General features: G+C 35.3%; 1 protein-coding gene across 3 annotated transcripts in view; it reads left to right on the top strand.

The window, feature by feature from the left end:
• Positions 1-21,054, top strand: part of Nectin3 (nectin cell adhesion molecule 3) — a 93,672-nt gene that overhangs the window by 29,765 nt on the left and 42,853 nt on the right. Inside the window, exons 3-6 of one of the 3 annotated variants that reach the window (XR_003844870.1) lie at positions 1,509-1,805; positions 2,431-2,548; positions 5,713-5,864; positions 11,771-12,615. Coding sequence is in view for 2 of the 3 variants with exons in the window: in XM_021209680.2 (XP_021065339.1) it covers positions 1,509-1,805; positions 2,431-2,548; positions 5,713-5,864; positions 11,771-12,351 (1,148 nt within the window). In the remaining variant the exon portion in view is untranslated. Of the gene's footprint in view, positions 1-1,508; positions 1,806-2,430; positions 2,549-5,712; positions 5,865-11,770; positions 13,575-21,054 lie in introns of those variants that run through there. The other 2 variants (XM_021209680.2, XM_021209681.2) reach the window with 2 other exon arrangements.

Genomic DNA, 21,054 nt, shown 5'->3' with positions numbered 1-21,054 from the left:
TAAATAGCAGATTACTCAGTTAATTAACTTTTTCAAAAAGGACTAGGGATAAAGTTCAGTGACAAGCGTTTAGCACCCACAGGATCTTGGTTCAGTTCTGAGCATGTCAAGACAAACCAGAGAACAAAAACAAAACAAAATACTCCCACAGAACAGTAGAATGGCAGGCTTGAAACTGATAGAGAATAATCTGTGCTACATATAATTTAGAAGAAACACTTTTCCGTGGTTTATGTGTAACCTTTACATAACAGTTAAAAACTATCTTTAATATAGATTTGGTAGAAAAAGAAGTTAAAGATGACCCTAAAACATATGTGATGGTCTCTATGCTCATTTATAACCTAAGAAATGTAAGTTTTAATGCTGTGTGACATCATATGAGATTGGTGAATCCTGAGTAACCTAGTAACATAGCTAGTGATAGAGATCCATAGCTTGGGAACTGCAGGTCAGTCGGCACCTTGAGTAAGTTTAGGTGGAACTGCAGGTAAACATTACAGAAGCAGATCTAATATTTGGTACAAACCAGAAAAAAAGTTGTTATAAATATACTATGATATGAATATGAATGACAGTTATAGAACTATTTAGGAAAAGCAGGGAACAACCCATAGTGTATGCCAGTGATAAATTCTGGTATAAATAAATGACTTACTGTGTAAATAAATTCTACAATAGTTACAATTTCACATGGATCTAAATCATGGGAGAATAAATAGTTGAAGTGAATTTAAAGAATAAAGCTAGATAAAGGAATCTGTTAAACCCAAGGTTGAATCAAAGAAAATCTGCACAAATAATGTACAGCAGTTCTGTTGTGCACTTCAGGTGCAGGTAAAGTAAGAATGTCTGGTTTGGATTTGCCTTATTGATTTTAATGAGAAGATATTTAAAAGTTCATTTACCAAGTTAGGATTATGATTCTACATTAAAGAGCATAGGGTAAGATCAGGAGAGCTACAGGGAGCTTTGGAGCTGCTAGTCTTAGTTCAGATGCTGGGAAAATACATGGCTTTTTCTACAGACTTCTTACCTATGCTTCTTTCCTTTTCCTTTGTTTCTCAGCGAGGATGTATGTAAGGACATGCATAAATACGTATGAATTAGAGGGAGAGCAAAACCAGTAACTTATTTTTAGGTTATTTGCTTTAAACTTTTTGCTTAGAGTGAAGTAATACACACACACACACACATTTTTAAAGTATAAAAGTTCCAAAAAGTAATGGTTTTAATATCATAAAGAAAATTATGATCAAGGTCACAAAAATGTTTAATTGGGTTATACTTCATTCATCTCTGAATGTGAAGCTTTATCAGGGACAGCTGTCTGTGGTGATAAATTAAAATTTATCTTCATGTTCCAGAAATGTAGTTGATGTTAGCATTACTTAAAAATACTTATATCATTTGTATTTGTCCCTAAGTTTATGAAATATTTCTAGATCTGGCCAGAACAAATTGTAAGTTATTATCTTAATTGAAATACCTTCTTTTTCCTTAAATAGTTGAACCCACGGTGAGCCTGATAAAAGGACCGGATTCTTTAATTGATGGAGGGAATGAAACAGTAGCAGCCGTTTGTGTAGCAGCCACTGGAAAGCCAGTCGCACAGATTGACTGGGAAGGTGATCTTGGTGAAATGGAATCTACTACAACTTCTTTTCCCAATGAAACAGCAACGATTGTCAGCCAATACAAGCTGTTTCCCACAAGATTTGCTCGAGGAAGGCGAATTACTTGTGTTGTAAAGCATCCAGCCTTAGAAAAGGACATTCGATACTCTTTCATACTAGACATACAGTGTAAGTGTGCACCAGCATCTGCTCTTAACTTAAGTCACACATTGTGTCGTGTGTTAACAAAGGTCATTTCTTTTGGTCTGAATACTGAGTATGCAGATATTCTAACAGCAGAGTTACTCAGATTATATGTGCTTAATTTTGTTGTTTTGAGACTTTAAAGTAGGCTAGCTTTAAGGAAGCTGTGGAAACTTGCACTTCAGATGTGTACTTCTTAAAAGACAGGCAACTCCATTGTCTCTCACTTGGTACTAAGCTATGTAAGTGCCATGTCTCATTAAGTACCACAATGTATTTTTTTGTTTGTTTGTTTATATGCCTATGTCTTTCTTAATAGGGTTAATAAATAGTCTAACATTCAGCATCCATGCTAAATAGAGTTGTGAGTGATTTATTATTTTTTTTAATGTGGTATCCGAATTTCATTTATCTGTTCATCAATGTATTCATTCATTGTCTTAGTCAAGTACTGTTGACTGAATATTGCCTTCCCTTGTGATTATGCTGAAAGTAAAGAAAATAATTACCATTCTTCTAAAGCTTATCTATTGAGTTAATGTTTTTTCATCGTATAGTGTATTTATTCCTAACAAAAGATAATTGTATCCTGCATGCATTGATTTTATAGATGCTCCTGAAGTTTCAGTAACAGGATATGATGGAAATTGGTTCGTGGGAAGAAAAGGTGTTAACCTCAAGTGTAATGCTGATGCAAATCCTCCACCCTTCAAGTCCGTGTGGAGCAGGTAATACAGAGTTAAACTCAGAGCACCCAATTGTTTAAAAGAGAAATGTATTCTTAAAAGCACTAAGGCTGATTTTACTCAGTGCATAATTAGATTAATGGCTAAAGAAATTAAACAAATGAGAAGTTTCTCAATATTTTTCTATCTTATTGTCTCTTACCATCCTGTCGTGGTTTCTGTCCCTGGATACTGGCAGCAGTGTTAGAGATTTTAGCTTTTTTCCCCTTTCCCTATAATTACTGTCGTGGATCTGATGATAGCTAGCCTGTAGTGAGAAGCTTCCACTTGAGTTTCAGCTTGGTTTCTCTGTATCCTGTATTTAGGGTGTGTGATATCTTCAGCAATAGAGTCTTATCTAATTCTGTTGGGCATTCTTGAGAAATGGCAAGAGGCTCTATTGTTGGGGTCTCTAGGGCTTAGCTAATAAAGAGGCATCTCATATCTAATGCTAGGATTTTTGTTTAATAATCCATGGCTTTTAGGAGCAGTGCTAACCAAGATTTGCAGAATGTCTCTTCTAGCTCTCACTCTTTATTTTGGCTTATATTTAAGTTAGTGAGTCTCCATATGGCCTTCCTTCATTTGTACTTTATTTGGGTCTTCTTACTTCATTTATTACCCCCTGCCCTGTAATCTTTCTACCTCCCCTACCCCAAACCTTACACTTTGCATTTCTACTGTTCCTTCTGTGTCTCCTTTTGTATATCACCTTATCACCCATGTTGTACTGCAACCCCCTTTATTGCATACCCAACCCCCAGTGGCCGTTTCTTTTTTTTTTTTTTTTTTTTGACTTAGTTGGCTTGCACAGGTAGTGGACCTTAAACACAAATCTAAAGACACAGTGCTAAGGTCTATATATGAGAAAGAACATGGTGTGTTTTGTTTCTGGGCCTGGGTTACCTCATAATTTTTTCCAGTTCAATTTACTTACAAATTCAGTATCTCATTTTTTCTTGACAGCTGAATAAAATTATGTCTATCTACATTTTTAATCATCCAACTACTGATTGATGAACATCTAAGCTGATTTCATTTCTTAGCTGTCATGAATAGAAGAGCAGCATTGAGTATGGTTGAACAGATATCTCGCAGTAGAATATAGAGTCCTTTGGGTATATCCCTAACAGTGGGGAAGCTGGGTGATATTTCTATTTGTAGTCTTTTGAAGACCCGATTTCCATACTTTATTTTATTCTTCCACTAACAGTGACTATGTGTTCCTCTTTTTCTACAGCCTTGACAGCATTTGTTGTCAATTGATTGTTTTATATTTATTTATTTTTACGTATATTTGTCTCCATGTTTACATAGAAGCCCATGGAGACAGCAAAGGGCATTAGATCCCCTGGGGCTGTAAAGAGATATGGGTGCTAGGAACCAAGCACAGGTCTTGGTTCAGTACCATCAAATGCTTTTAACTGCTGAGCCATCTCTCCAGCTCCTCTGATTTCTTGATGATAGCCATTCTAGTGGGTGAAATCAGCTCTCAAAGTAGTTTTTAATTTTTATTTCCTTAATGGCTAACAATGTCTAAGTTTTAAAAATGTATATTAGAGATTTGTATCATCATCATCATCATCATCATCATCATCAAGAATTATCTGTTTAGATTGTTACTTTGATCTCTATTGATGTGGTTAAACACTGACCAAAGCAACTTAGGGGAGGAAATGGTTTGTGCCCATTTACATGTCATAGTCCATTATTAGGGAAAATTACATTCTTAAATGAAGCAGAAACCACTGAACAATGCTGGTTGTTGGCTCCTTAACATGCTAAACTATCTTTTGTGTATAGCCCAGTTCCATTTATGTAGGGGTTTGGTGCCCACAATGAACTGTGCCTTCCTATATCTAATAGTCAGACATTTCCCCAAGCATGCCCGTAATACAGTCTGGTCTGGGAAATCCTTCAGTAGAGATTGCCATCTCATGTGACTCAAGTCATTATCAGACTGGCCCTTAAAGCAAACTAGAACTTAACTCCATAGCCTGTTTGTAAAAGTAGAGTATTTTCTTGAAATTTTTTTGTTTTTGTTTTTTTCTCGTGTGTGTAATATTCTGTAGATTAACTCTGTAGATATGTAGCTGGCAACGATAATTCTTTGACTGCCCCTTTCTTTGCTGTACATAGCTATTTACTTTTATGAGGTCTAGTTTGTTGATTGTTGGCTTTGTTTTCTGAGTGAGTCAAGTCCTTGCCTGTGACTGCATCTTGTAGCACATTGCCTTCCTTTTCTTCTAACAGTTTCACAATTTGTGGTTTTATGTTGAGGTCTTCCATCCATTTCGAGTTGATTTTTGTGCCAGGAGAGATGTACAGATTTAGTTTTCCTCTACAGTGAATGGTACTGAATCCAGAACTTTATGACTGCTCAGGACTTAAGCCCTGAGATTTAAGAGATGGTTGAATGCTCAGTCCTAAATAGGACATTCATGCCACTCCATCAAAGGCTAGAGAAATATTGTGAAGGTTGAGTGGGAAATAAAAAGCAGGAAGATGGGGGAAGAGCTGTGAAATGCAGTCTTTTGTTCTTGACACAATCAATGAAGTCATGATGTTAACAATAGCTGTGACAATCTGTACTAGCTCTGGACAAGACCCACCTTCCATTCGTCTAAAAGTGACTAATAGGACCCATCTCTGCTTACTGAACTATTAGCTATTCCTATATTCTGGGGAACGGGAAGATATAAGATGTTTTCAGCTAGCTCCCCATGGATGATCCCGCTATCCTCGAGTAGATCATTACAAATACATGGTCATACCAGTAGTTCTGGTTAAACTTAGTGTATCATAAAAAAGATAAGAATAGGGTGGGCTTGGCAGAGGGGGTTTGGAGCTTCAGCGATGGGGGAGGGTGACAGCTATCAGGATGCAGTATATATGTAATTGATGAAATTTAATAAAAGCTGTGAAAAGCTTCCCTCTCATTATGCTGACCTATCTAACATATATGGATTAATTTTCCAAAGAAGTAGGTGTACTTAATGAACTTGTATAGTTCAACTTTATTGAAATAAAAATTACACGCCTTCATAACTAACCATAGGTAAAGGACACAGTTTTTCTGGTGTCCTAAAAGTACAATAGTTTAAATAATTGTAAGGGTTTGCTATTTGAAGCTATTTAAAATAATGTTATGCTTTTTAAATATCTAGGTTGGATGGACAATGGCCTGATGGTTTGTTGGCGTCAGATAATACTCTTCATTTTGTCCATCCACTGACTGTCAATTATTCTGGCGTTTATGTCTGTAAAGTATCAAATTCCCTTGGTCAAAGAAGTGATCAAAAGATCATCTACATTTCAGGTAAGCTACTGTCTTTCTCCGAGATGAGATAAAGTAGTCATATCATAATAATTGTAAGGTAATACAGTGCAATACTTTTCCTCATAACAGGTTACGTTCATTGCTAGGAAATTTAAGAGAACATAAAGGGGCTATGATAGAGTAAGCGCCTCTAAGATGTTTAAGGAGATGCCAAAATGTGTAGTCAACAAGTTCTTTATATATCTTCGACTGTAGCATGCCTTTCTAAATTGTGTTTAAACAATGAACAGTGTTTTGTTTTGTTTTCCATTTTTATTTGCTGCTCTGCATGTAATTGCCTGATGAGTAAAATGGGCTATTAACTTTTTTGTTTTGGCTTTGGAAATAACATCACTTGCCACTGGAGATGAGACTGCCATTTTAGGGTAATGAGAAGTGAAGTAATATGCTCCTGTGTTTTAATAATGTAAAATTTGATATTTTTTCTAAGTTTATAAACCCTGAAAATGTATTTTTTCACATACTGTTTCACTATGAAACTTTTGTTAATTTAATTCAGTATAAATTTGAACATTTACAAAATATAAGAACAAAACCCGTATTTTTTATCAATAGCTATAAATTACCCATAAGGTACTGAAACAGGAAAAATACATTAAATTATTTAAATCTTAATGAGCAGAATGATGTAGCAATGTTCACATCTAACTTATAGGAAATGAAGATGAGAAAAAGCAGGACCATCAGATAAAGGTTTCTACTAAGGAATGAGTAGTTGTGGTTCTAAGTCCCTTCAAATATAAGAATATGTTACAGATTTTAGAAAGCATTATGCTTGTGTTTTCAGTTCTGTGTGACCCTGTGTTTGCCCCCAGTGTCACTACGGGATAGTGACATGCTTGTGTAGAGGCTCACCTGTCTTCAGGACAAGCAGTGTCAGTGTCTGGCATACAGCAGAGGCTCCAGTTTTCTGTGTGAAACTAACTCACAAGGAACATAAAGCCGTGTCCATCCACATATAGCTCCTTAGTAATAGCACTTTGAGAAGTTGATTCAAATATTAGAGTCACTTTCTTCTGTTGAAAGACAGCCATAGGCAGTGTATATTTAAATTATATTGAAAACTTAAATTTTAGTTTCCTGGGGAGTATTTACCTTTGTACCTTTTACACAGCTTCCTGTGAGGTATTTGATCTTAGGTTCAAATGTTATTGTTCTGTTGTCTTTACATATCCAGGTTCAAGTTGCTTTCGTACATATGTGTGCTGATTCCATTGGTGATTGTAGCCAACTGCGGCCACACTAACTGGGTTCCTGAGTGGGAGGCAGGAGCTGTATGGGAGAAAACGGCAAGAGAAATAATGGAGGCCAAGGCATATTTCTCTGATCAAGGCCCCAAAGTTTACTAAGAGTCTGTGCTTATATAGTGGGGAGGCCCATCCCCTGCAGATCTATTCCTGAAGCCTCTTGCCAGCCTGTAGGTGATGTGCCAGATGTGCCAGATGCTGTCTCCCGAATATCTCAAGGACCTCTCAGCAGGTAGCAGTGTCTTGGAGAAGAGCAGTGGCAGGTGACAGAACAATAGAGCCATCTAGGTCAGAAGGTTCCACCCCAGGTGGTCTCATGCTCAGTGGCAGCAAAGTCTGAATCAGCCTGGTTCAAGGCTGGGGGAGGCTACAGGTGATAGTCAAACTTTACACTTTCTAGATTCCAGGGTTATAATTGGTTGTGTTTTGTTTTGAAGACTTCTCAGCCTCTGTTTCTTCTCCTTTCAGTTGCTTTTGTGTTCTGTCCCTGCATTCACACAAGACACAGCCCTTTAAACTCCACCTTCTCTTCTCTTTCTTATACACTCCACTTAGTCCACCACTAATCCTGTATCAGCGTTCCTGCATGTTAGATATGGAATATTAATCAACTCTATATCTTTTAGCTTTGATCAAAACCAACCAGAACTTTTTACCTGTAAAGTTGTTAATCTCCGGCTTTGAACCTGTCATCCCTCCATCTGTATTCACATAAATAGCCAGTCTTTAAAGAGTACATTAGATTATGTCACTCCTCCGTAAAACCTTCCAAGAACTCCCATTTACTGGGGTTAAAACTAGATCTTCACAGGGACTAATTAGGCCCTCTGTGCACTCCTCGGAGTCATATCTTCTATGTCCGTGTTCACTGGGTCTGCCTTTTTCATTGAACATAACAGGTGTGCTTCTGACTCAGTTTTCTTTTTCTGTTTCTGTAGTCTGGAGGCATCCTGGTAGATCTTTCCTTACTTCCCTTCCCAAACTGTCACATTTTCCAACGAAATCTCTCTTCTGTGATTCTCTGAACCTGATTGCCACCCTTGTCCTCTGTCTTCTTCTCCTTAGTACTTGGTTACTTGGTAATATGGCATACTTCATATTTTATTCATATACTTACCCACTTTTATCCCCACTAGACATTAACACTTAAGAGGTCAAGGGTTTGTGTCTACTTTAATCATGACTATATTGCTGCCATGTACAATAATCTGTGATATACAGTAGGTATCCCATACACTTTTGTTGCATGTATGAAAAAAAAATAAACAACCTGATTTAGGAGAGAAGTAACCTTATTTTCTTTGTTTAGGGAACTGATGATTAACCGTTTTGTTGTTGTTGTTGTTTTTTTAAATCAAAATCTATTAAGTGTTATAAAGTGCGGAGACATCTTTGGGTAATTATGAGACGCCAGTTTCATTACTCAGAGTACTGCTGAAGACAATAACTCAGTGTGAGATAGTGCTTATGAAGCAGTCAAGAAGTGGATCTTCCTTCCTATGCAGTCTGTGGTACTGCTGACTCTGCCAGCTGGAGTTGCCTTCTCCACTGCTGTGTCTGTATTAAGTATCCTCCATGTGCTGGCGCTTTACAGGTGCTTTGTCATCCACCTACTGGGCTTTGGTCAGGACAAGACACAGGAAGATGCCATCTCACTGTTAGGTTACCTTTAAAACTATACAATCTATGTCAAGAGTCTTACTTAGAAAACTATGCACTTAGCAACTGTGAGTGGACTTGTTCTTCACATCTTTGTTTTCTCCATTCATGGCCATTAATTAGGTTTAGGCAGAAGGCCATGGGCTCATGATTACAGGGTTCCATTCAGGTTGCTGCACTGTACTCGAGCAGAGTGTCACTCTTTTAGCCCGAGACCTGCTGGCTGCTAGACATCGTGTTCTTCTGATTTGCTGTTTGCTTGTCCCTTTCCATAAAACTAATTTATTGCTTCTCTGAAAGTAGAATATCAAATTCCAACATTTCACATCAGTACCCCAAGCCTGATATTCTTACACCACTGCACAGTAGAATTTCATACTACTGATTTTGGGATCGGGTATAAATTCAAGAGTCTATAAATGGTAATTTCTAACTTTAAGATATGAAAAATTTTAAATTTAAACAATATGTAAAATAATTAATGTCAATATATTTAATTTTAACATTTATTGATAGATTGAATTGTGCCTTATAGCTACAAGGATAGTCCTGAATGTACTATTTGTTCTTCTGTTTGGCAGAACTAATTAAATAGTTGGCAAAACAGACTAAAAAGACCTTCCCCTTAGTAGAGATCTCAGAATCAACTGCAATTTTTATGTTTGTCATCTTTTCATATGTCATACATTTAGCAAAGAATATATAAATGCTTGATAAGACAGTGATGATGTAATTTTTAAATCACTATAGATAAGTAGTTGTTGATGATTATTAAAACCTTTGACTCCATGTGTGAACCAAGATTCATTCTAAGTTCAAATAAAATTACCAGTTGTCTGTTGCTTAAGCTGTAAAATGAAGTGTTCACTCCTGTAATACTGACATTGTGGTTATACTATCTTTTAACAGTAGTTAAGGAGACTAGTGAATTGAAAAATTGCCAGGGCCACTAATAAGGCTAAACTAAGTTTTAAATATCTTTGTTAAAATTTTCTGAAATCTTTCTTTTGTTAAATATGAAAAAATACAAATGGAAATAAAGTTCAAATTTTAAATCAATATATTGCAACACTGTTGAGTTTTGTATTTTCTAGGAGGTAGGAGCTCAGGTGTATGCACTGCTCTGAGAAACTAGGGCTTTAGGGTCGTCCTGAGCTTCGAACAGCTCCATGTATACAGATATATAGATATGCATAAGTTTTAAATAATTCATGTAGGCAAGTTGTATTTTTATTTCAATGTGCTAATGCATTTTTCTTTGTAATTGTTACATATCATCGTTTAGTAAATTGGCTGCCCTGTTACTCCCCTAAAAAATACATATATTGTGTTATAAAAGAGCTTAGGTTTTTGTCTTAATTCTTTAGCACCTTAATTCCTTGAAGCTGGAGTGTGTGGAGCTTTACTCCTTTAATGCTAAAATGAATCCTTCAGTTTCACATTTGCACTTTCTTCACAATGAACTTGCCCAGCTTGAGAAGACTGTCTCATGAGGTCTTCCCAGACTCGCATTCATGTGGCACTTGGTAGAGCCCATCCCATCAGTACCCGGTACAGTAGCTAGAGCCTCAGGGAGACGAGGTTAGAGGATTTGGTGGACTCGAATTCATGTGGCACTTGGTAGAGCCCATCCATCAGTACCTGGTACAGTAGCTAGAGCCTCAGGGAGACAACGAGGTTAGAGGATTTGGTGGTTTGTTTTGTTTTTTTTTTTTTTAAATTCTGTTCTTGCTAAATTTTTTACCACATTCTATACATATGGCATTCCGTGATGAATCCTGTTTCAGTAAGTACATTTCTTTAGCTTGTGATGTTAGAATAACTTACCCCATGTAGATTTAGTACTTTTCTAACAATCATTTTAAAAAGTTCTATCAGAACCACTCACATAAAAATTAATTTTAGGAGATTACCATTTGGGTTATTTATGGGTTATCTATGAAAAACTCAACATTTTAAACTCATCTTTAAACTCTAGAACTGTATATAACATGACCTACAGATACTACTTAATGGACAATTAACCAATCTTTAATTTTTACTGTTTATGTTTAGTTGCTTTTTAATATTAATTGCTACTCTGTAATATAATGTCAATAAATGATCCATTTGCATCTAATACTTAAATATTATTAGAATGTTCTCTCTAAAATATTAGCTATTCTCTTTTACAGTCTGTCCTAAAACAATGGCATGGAATTATACAAATACAGTTGAAATTGCTTAATGTTACAAATGTTCATTATATTATCTTTGATTATTAGAGGCGAATATTATGTTTTTACTTTGTATGTTATTCTCATTTAATAATACTACACTTGATTGACACAGTTTTACATACCTGCTTTTTTATTTTTAAAATTACCAAATAATGGTCTCTACTATTATATTTTTTTATAAAAATGTTATAGTACTTTTTATTTAAGAAAAAATATTTTTGAGAGAATTATTAAGCCCACAATTTATATAGTATGTCCACTTAACAAGACTATGGTTTTTCATTCTTTTAAAAGATAAGTTCTACTCTTACATATTAAGTAAACATGTATATTAAGAAAATATTTTTATTGTCAATTTTTATTTTTCTTTTGGTACTGGCTAAGAAGCTACACATTTGAAATTTTTGATTTAATTGAAATTTTGTGTGATAATTCCTAAGCTAGCCATGCATAAACCACTTAGGTAATACTCGACATTGAAACCCTAACCCATGCCTTAGAGCACAGCAGTTGTCAAGTGTGGATCGAATGACTTCCGACACACACCACTGCCTTTAGACTTCACTGGTAACAGACTAAAGTGTCAGGATTTTTTTAAAGTATTTGTTAAGTAATACCCCTTTTTAATTTCAAATTAAGAATGAAAAACTATTGTTAATTGAACGTGTATTAACTGTGCTGCCTGCTCACGTGCTGCTGAATCAGCCTCATTGACATTGTCTGCCTTCTGTGTGTTGTCTATCTTTACTGTCTCCATCAGATCCTCCTACCACCACCACCCTTCAGCCGACAGTTCAGTGGCATTCCTCACCTGCTGACGTCCAGGAGATAGCAACAGAGCATAAAAAATTGCCCTTTCCATTGTCAACTTTGGCAACACTTAAGGATGACACAGTCGGCACCATCATTGCTAGTGTAGTGGGTGGGGCTCTCTTCTTAGTGCTTGTGAGCATTTTGGCTGGGATATTCTGCTATAGGAGAAGACGGACGTTTCGTGGAGACTACTTTGCCAAAAACTACATTCCACCATCAGACATGCAAAAAGAATCGCAAATTGATGTTCTTCAACAGGATGAGCTTGATTCTTACCCAGACAGTGTAAAAAAGGAAAACAAAAATCCAGTGAACAACCTAATACGTAAAGACTACTTAGAGGAGCCTGAGAAAACTCAGTGGAATAATGTAGAGAATCTCACTAGGTTTGAAAGACCGATGGATTACTATGAAGATCTAAAAATGGGAATGAAGTTCGTCAGTGATGAACGCTACAATGAAAGTGAAGATGGTTTGGTTTCTCATGTAGATGGCTCCGTAATTTCCAGGAGGGAGTGGTATGTCTAACAACCACTGACGTGACTTCACTATGTACAATGTTTCATTCACACTAGTTGACCATTTTCAGATTGTTCATACTTTTTCTTGAGGAAGAATAATAAGCTTTTTCAAGTTGATTTCGAGCTTACTTTTTATATTCTGATCTGACAAATGAAAATGTAAAACCTGGGTTCAATGTATCTGAGCTGCTTTACAGTTTTTTCACTGCTATACTACTGTCTCAAGATTTAAATTCTAATGCAGAGTTCTTTATTGGTCTGAGGCACACAGGTAAGAAAGATGTCAACGTTAAATGTATGACGTTTTTGGTACAAAAATTAAAAACAGAAAAAAATGAAACTACCTTGGCATTGTGTATTAAATATTTACCTAAGACTATTAATCTCAAGTATAATGATTGTGTAACATATACCTCTCAAAACTTATCACCACTAAGAATACTCCATCAAAATTGACAGTAAAACTCATTCAAGAAATGCTTATATATTTTTAGTATACTAAAATCATTCATCCTGATGGAGTATCTTTTCATCGTCAAACATTATTTTCTAAGTTTCTATTTAGATAGGACCTTTACCTCTGCATTTAAATGAGCCTTGCCATAATTACTGTAGAGTGGCTTTTCAAAGATATTTTGTTGCACTAAAACTGTGGCCATAAACTAAGTGAATATGATGTGTGGAAGAGCATAAGTAGCTGTTCAATATTTTTGTCTAAAATACATGCAAGAGTAATAAAATATATGCCTCCTGACACAATAATTACTAATTTTTTCATCTCTGGAAGAAAGTTGTTCAGTTGTTTTGTGAATATGGCTTTGGTACACGAAGCATTAACCTTATCTTAATGCTTTATTTGCTAAGCGGATGAATAGTGACGCAAGCGCGGTACAGGACAGAGAGGGTATTTGAGTCTGCTTGTGTGCCAGAGTTAGACATGAGCTGCTCCAGCCAGGAACCTATACGAAGAGTTTTCTAGATCTTCTTGTTTTAGTTATTTAATGTTGGTATTGTTCAAACGGGTACATGTACAAAACAATATTAAAATAAACTTTGAAGCTTGAGGTTTCTTTAGAGAATCTGAATTACATTGATAACACTTGCTGATGAATATTGGCAATCCCTTCCTGTTTTCTTCATTTCTCCTAAATGTATGTATATGTTTCAAGCTTTTTTGTTTGTTTATTTGTTTGGATTTTTTCAAATTAAAACTGGAAACATATCATGAGATTTTTGGGGGTTTATTTTGTTCATTTGTTTCCCATAGCTCATTAACTATATTCTTTCCAGTATCATTTAACTTCTGAGATGTTAATATTCTTTGGATGGTATATTAATTCTGCAATAGAGTTCTTAAAATTGTGATAATGGAAATTGCTTTAAGGTCTGAAGAATGTTTTTCTATCAATTGTTTGGGGAAAAGGATCGAGTAGAACCAGTGTCTTGCCAGGACATTGAAGATGTTATTAAATGATTCATAATAGATAAATTATTTTTAATAAAAAACATTAGGTACACTTAACTCCACCAACCACCTTCTCCCAATCCTCTTTCATTCATATATATGTGTGAAATATATATATATATAGGTATAAAATAGATTTTTATTATATGTTTCATATAGAAGACAGAATTGTGGCATATTCCTAAACTATTGCAAATAGTGAAAGCTTTAATCTGAATGATTAGACACTATTTTTCTTTAGCAGTGTTAATTAAAGTTAGCTCTATCCCAACATGTATTATAAGGCAATAATAGAAGATTAAGAAGTACAGTTAGTTCTCCAATAAATCATTTTTAATATGTTTTAACATATTTAATCACTTAATATACAGACATTTTGGTTCAGGTCTTAGAAAGTACACTTTTTAGTAATAATACACTGTGACAAAACTAACCTTATTGAATTATCAGTAATGATATAAGCCACAAGAAAAATAGGTCTAAAATTTCTTTCTGTGAAAGATAAGAATTTGTTCTTTTGATCAAAGATCTTAAGAAGTAGGGTTTTGATGTATGAATCCAAGCAGAATGATCACATCTAGGCTTCTATATAAATCTCAATTTGAATATTTAATCTAAAAGAAATTAGCAACATTATCTTAAGAACTATGTTACTGAAGTATAGATACCTACTGATGATGAACCCCCTTCATGTTTTGTTTAAGTGGCTAGTTTTAGGTATTTTGTTTGATTTGTGGGCAGAAGGCAATCTCAAAACCTATAGAGTATTTAGTGTAGTCTGTATCCATGATCTGGATCACTTGGCATGCTAGAGGCTTAGCAGGTTCTAGGAATCTTACACTGGTGCTTAAGGCTTTTGGAAGCATTGCACTCTTGTTCATTAAAGCTTTATGTATGTACATTGTACGTAGGGGGTTGTCTGTGAACACCTGTATTCACATGAATACTGGTGATGTGCACAGCTGATTGTCAGGTATATAAAAATCAGAGCTCCTTAGAAAATTTGGAAGATAATTTTTACTCTATAGAGGCCATGTTTACTTTTGTTACTTTGATATGTTTTAAACTTTTTACACTTTTATATTTACTTCATGGTTTCTTTCCTACTGGTTAAAATATTTCAGTAATACAAATTGGTTTTTTTCCTATAAAAGCTTATTAAAATACACTAAACGTCTTTATGCTACGAGTAAACTATGAAATGGTACTTGATTATACTTAAACATTTAGTATTTAACCATGTGCCTGATAAGACCTCTGTGTGTCCTCCCCTGCCACGCACACATGGCTGCCGATACGTAAAGAAACCATTAAGTGTTTTAGTAGTAACTGCTGTTTCTGATAGTCACCGGTGTGTGAAAGTTTAGGAAGAAACTATAGCTACACGTTTTACATTAAGGGATCATAGGACTTAGAATAAGTGCAGAACTTGACAACAATGTAGCCAATATTTGATGTGATTTTGATAAAGATTTTGATAAAGATTTTAGGGTATATAAATATAGTAGGTCATATATGGAAGTAATAGCATAAAATATGAGAGAGGAAAAAAATGGCACACATGCTGAATTTTTAACCTAGAATCTAGAGTATTAACAGATTTTCCCCTTATTTGTTTATTGGAAGTGACCTGTCAGAAAGGGGGTGTATTTCTCAGATGATTTTTAACACTGGATTCAGTTTTCTTTAGTTTTAATGTAACCAGTAATAGTTTTTCTTCCTTGGGTTTTTTGTTTGCTTGTTTGTTTTGGCCAAGTTACTTACTTGGTGATGGCCCTCATAGCCATGCAGTAAATCATGAAATAGACTTTCAACGAAAGACTTTCAGTGGTATACTTCTAAAGTAAAACTAAATTCTTATTTTCTTCATTCTCACATGAGCTTCTATGCCTGTGTTTTATTTCATGTGTGCATAACCCACTTTCATTTCAGTGAACACTTAGAATGCCATTCGGAATTGCAGGACTTTACAAACAACTAATATCAGGTTAGAGATAGAGTTAAGTACACTTTGACAGTGCCTATAAGTAGACATGTTAGCCACATTGACATGTTAAACCATTGTGCAGTTTGGTTTTAACATGTATTCAGTAGCTATTTGTATATTCATCATCAATGATATTCAGAAATATTTGAAAAATTGCATCTGCATCAAACACCCAACTTGTTCATCTCACCTCTTCTTAAGCACTACATACAACAGTTAGAATTTACAACTCATTAGGCATGTTAAGTGATCTGAAGATTATAGTCTGTAGGAGGCTATGTACAGGTTATGTTCATCTAGAAGATTGCTAAGGATTTGAACATCACTGTAATTTGACATTTTGGAATCCTTGAACCATTGTGTATAGAGATCACAGTTGGTTTTTATTTTGAAGTCAGCTCATTTAAAAGATTCTTAACCTTGCCATTTAGTGGTGTTTACTTACTGCTTGTGAACTGTGTTGAATAGAAGTAACATTATAATCAATTTCCTGTTTACTATTTGTTATTTTCAATAATGGTATATATTTTTCTAAGCTGTTTTGAACAAGCAGCCATTTCTTCAAGTAGCATGCACTTTGTTTTGTTCACTTCATGGTATCCACATAAGAATTCATTCATGAGAGTACCTTCATAATAGTGGCACCATATCCCAACTTTAAAGTTTTAGAAATGTTTCTGCTTACATGTCTGTCGTCTTTTATGGTACATCCAGATTTTTAAAATATGAGAATGAGTGGTGAGGCTCAGCTTACTTTTACAAAAAGTTGCAGTGTATGTGTGTTACTGGAGCTTGGCAGTAGGTAATTCTGGTTACTGTTTGGAAGAGTAAAGTTTACTTCAATGTGGAAAGGAAGTAGCATTCCGCTGTTGAAGCTACACACCATGATGGCAGCAGAGACAGAATTAGAATGGTAACAGTGCCGCAGAAGTTGTTCCTAATTCCTGACAACAATCCAAAGCCTTATTTCCTTACATGCATGATACTTCTGTGTAGATACATCAATACAGGAATTATTCATTTCATTTACCAGAAATGTCTCAGGGAAAACCTGTTTGTAGATTGGTTGGTTTGTTTCAAAGCCACCACTTAGTTATTACCAGGTCATTGTCACTGATGTTGCATTTTAAGCCTGTCACTCTTTCTGTCATTACCTCATTGGCAGTAAATCCTTATCCATTCTAGAAGATAAAGTTTGTTCTGAAAACCAGCTGTAGTTTTTTTTTTTTTTTAAAGTTTCTATGGTAACTATACCAAAAATGAGTATTTCTCTAATTTCAAGCAGTAAGTATTCACATTTCTGTTACCTTTAGGAGTTTTGATTAGGATCCAAGTATGGTCTGTATATTGTAATTTTAGAAATACCTTTTCATGTGTTCTGACCACCATACCAGAAGTTTCTTCCATCTGTCTTTTTATTCTAAAAATGTCTTTATTTTCTCATAGTTTCCCTGTATTGATTGTTGCATTGCACCCTGAATGCATCCTCTGCATTTTTATAAGTTATTTGTAAGATCTAGAGCCTTGCTTGCATTCAAGATTCATTGTGTACGCAGGGTTGCTTCATAGGAGATGATGCATTCTTCCACTAAGAGGCTTATAATTCTTGCTTTCTGCTCTGACACTGGCAACCGTTTGGTCCTCAAAGCAGAGACACAGTAGTAACAAAGGGCCTACTCATGTTTAGATGTATTAACTGCTTTCCCTTTGCAGCGTGCCTGATAACACGAATAATTCTGTCCATGCTTCCCCTTTCCACACTGGGAACCAGTCCATATAAGTGTGTCTCAAGTAGATTTATGATACTTCAACTGAATCAACAAATGGTCTTTTCTGTCATCTTGTATGTATCCCAGATTTATATTTTATTATTTGTCTATCTTGTAGATCAGTGAAAACTCTTGATTGTAACATGAGCTAAAATTAGTATGTATTCCAAGTATATTTGTGCTTCTAGAGCAACTCAGTTGTATGTATTTTAAAATAGTCTGAACTGGACATTTTAAGTGATAAATAATACTTTTAAATGTCAGTGTAATTGTCACTATTTGGGATACATAATGTGCTTCATTTTAAAAGTTAACCTTTTCTCACAAAATGATATTTAAAAATGATTAAATGTGCTTCATTTTTAAAATCTTGGTTTTTAGACTTTTTGATTCAACACCTTACTAAAAACTTACCCTTCTATGGTTCCTATCTTTTGATACTTGGCTTAATGCGGTGTTCTCAAAGGCAACTCAGTTCACATGGAAGGTATGCATCATTGAAAACTTGAATGGTGTGATCACAATGGCTAGTTTGCAAGCTTGTCTTTAAGTAATAGATGTATATTTTTCAGTGTCTTGCCAATTGCAGCAAACTTACCTACTTTGTGCTACTATACCAGACTTCATAGATTTATTATGAGTGTACTTAATACTAAGAAAATATAAAAGCACATTTACTTGGTCTCTTGAGGTACCTGAATTGGTTTTGGTTGATTCATCACAGCTCACTAGGTTGTCATGGTTTTACTTTAATACTTCAACTAATTGGTGAAAGTTATGCTTTGAGTAAGGTATTGACCGTGCTTTTATCTGCATTATGTGATACCTTCTTCATTATGCTGATTCTTTCGCAGGAACACATGCTAGGTGTAATGTGTGCATGTCACAGATGAGTTCTGGTAATCTCATTTGGTTAGGTGCTCAGTTGGTACATGGGTTACCCATGTAAATCTTCCTTTACGTTTTTACTGTTCAAAATGAGTGGGTCAGCCAGCCTACCTCCTGCGTGTTATGCATGTTGATTGCACTAATAAGGAACATACAAGTGAAGGGCTTGAAGAAGTACTGCAGCTCACATTTGTTCGGGAAGTATTCTAGTCCTTTCTCCCTGGGTGAGGCCCCAAGTAAGCATCGGACACTTGCATCATATCAGACTGAGAGTGCCAGCTCAAGTATCGTATGCAAGTGATGATTTGTTTGTTTTATAACCAATGCTGCTTTCTTTGCTTTTCCTTGGAAGGGGTAGGTCATAATTTGCTAATAATGAATGAAGAGTGTAGATCCTCATTCTAGGCAAGCACTACCACTGATAGATATCTCTAGCCCTATTAAATGTGTTTTAAATCTAAGTGCTAATTTTTTACTTTATTGGACTCTGCATATGCTATGAATTCTATAACCTCAATTTGGGACTGTTTCTCTTTCTTGGGAGGAGCAGCATTATGGTTTATCCTTGTATTCCTAGAGGTGGTACAGTGCTTGGCAAATAGATGTCTGCTCATTCATTGAATGAACAGCTGAAACTTACCTGAGCTAAATGTGGTTCTTAGAAAAAACGGTGAGATGAAATGTACCATAGCTACAAGCTTGGGTATCATGTTGAGGACAAAAGGGAGCTGTTGAAAAATGAAGAATGTCTGGCTGGCAGTGTAGCTCAGAGGTAGATCACGGACTGGGCATGTATGGAGTGTGGATCCTCAGCAACAGAAACTGAAGGATTATTTATGGGAAAAATTGGTAATAACAATTCGGCATGGTATGAGAGTAAGTAAAAGATTGACTAAAAAACTAAAACTAATTGATATCTGTGAAATTTAATATATGCATATTTTCTTGTGCTCAATATGTATTGGTTGGCTTTTGAACATTTCTCAGAAGATGTTCACTAGGTATCTTTATATTACTGGAGGTATATTTTTGATGTCTAGGAGATGGCCATTTTTCTCTTATGTGTAAGGGAGTAAGTTTGCAGCAAATACGAGATCATAAAACTGCTGTGGTGGCAATGATCTGTCGTTTTGAGAGATCCCTATACCACATTTTCATGCTAAAATGATTTTCTGTCACTTAAAACATTTGAGTTTTGTAGACCATCTCCCTTGGTGATAAGATGGTTCTTCAGATTACTCATTTAGGTTTAAAAATGCCAAGTTTCAATTTTGCACCGAACCTTTTCGCATTGAACCTTTTCACAGGCGCAGTGCCAACAGTTTGTGTAGTGGCTGTACATTTATCTGAAAAATTTTAACCAAATTCTGAAATTTCTATCAAAAATACTTTGTTTTGAATTCAAAAGATTTTACATCTTGCTTTGTATTTCATACAGAACTCAACAACTTTTATCCTTAATACATTGGACTATCCTTAAGTATGGTGTATCCTTTTACTTTCCCTTAATTAGTAAAATAATCAGGAAAGAAAATATGAAACAGCATATGTATTTATCATCAACTTTACCCATGTGAAGTGAATTTCTTTTGTGATGATGTGTAAGTTGAAAAAAATCTTAGTTTACACTCAAACTCAAGAGTAACCTGAACTTTTGAAAAAGAGTTTTGAAAGCACTACTCTTATTGACCTTGGAACATCATTATAAAATAAGAGTCGACAGATTTTAAATTCTATGGCCCTATCATTTTACCATTATCAGATGAAGCATTCTAATAAAGACATCTTTAAAAGAGCTAGTTTTAAATAAATACCAAGTTTGACAATTGGGCCTTTGATTTCTGCCACTGCTGTAGGTGGTTGGCCCTGCTCAAGCTCCTTAAGATGGATTTTAGTTGGCCTATCACTACAGACAGTACCGTCATCCACATTATAGTTTGGTGTAGTGGTTGAAAATACAATTTACATTTTGAATAAAACATGCATAGTTATCTCAAATCTCACATTTGCAAACACTATGATCAAACAGAGCTAGCAACTGGACTGAGGAACAGAGGTTGATAATGTCGGCTGTATTAAAAGTGAAAAGTTTTAGTTTGAGCATTACCACCTGTGATTCCCATTCTGTCTGTATTGTATTCATTGACAGTTTATTTAGATGGATGACTTGCCCTGAAGGCTAAGAGTTTCAGTCTAAAATGGAGCTAATAAAGTAACCCACTAGTAAGTGATGGTTAGTTTGTTAAAAGCAAGTTATAGAAGGTAAAAACCTTTCAGTCATGTAAAGCCTCATTGATCAAGCCTGGTCTTGAACAGACATGCATCTGCCTCAGCCTCCCGAGTGCTGCGATTTAGTATAACATTTCCAATATGCTAGTGCACCAATTCCATTTCAATTTGCCATACCTGGTCTGAGGCTGTAGTTGCAAGGATTTAAGGCATGTGTCTAAAACGTTAATAAAAACAGCTTTTGATTTCATGGGGAGCCAAAAGGCAAACTTGTATTATTAGCCTTTGCCTCCCACCCCACCCCAAAATCTTGTGGGTTGGAGAATCTTGTCTCAGACCAGCTTTTTGTTTTGTTCTCTACTGCTCATTAAC

Source organism: Mus pahari, chromosome 12 (genome assembly GCF_900095145.1).
Source record: "Mus pahari chromosome 12, PAHARI_EIJ_v1.1, whole genome shotgun sequence".
NCBI lineage: Eukaryota > Metazoa > Chordata > Mammalia > Rodentia > Muridae > Mus > Mus pahari.
This window is presented reverse-complemented; position numbering and strand designations above follow the sequence as displayed.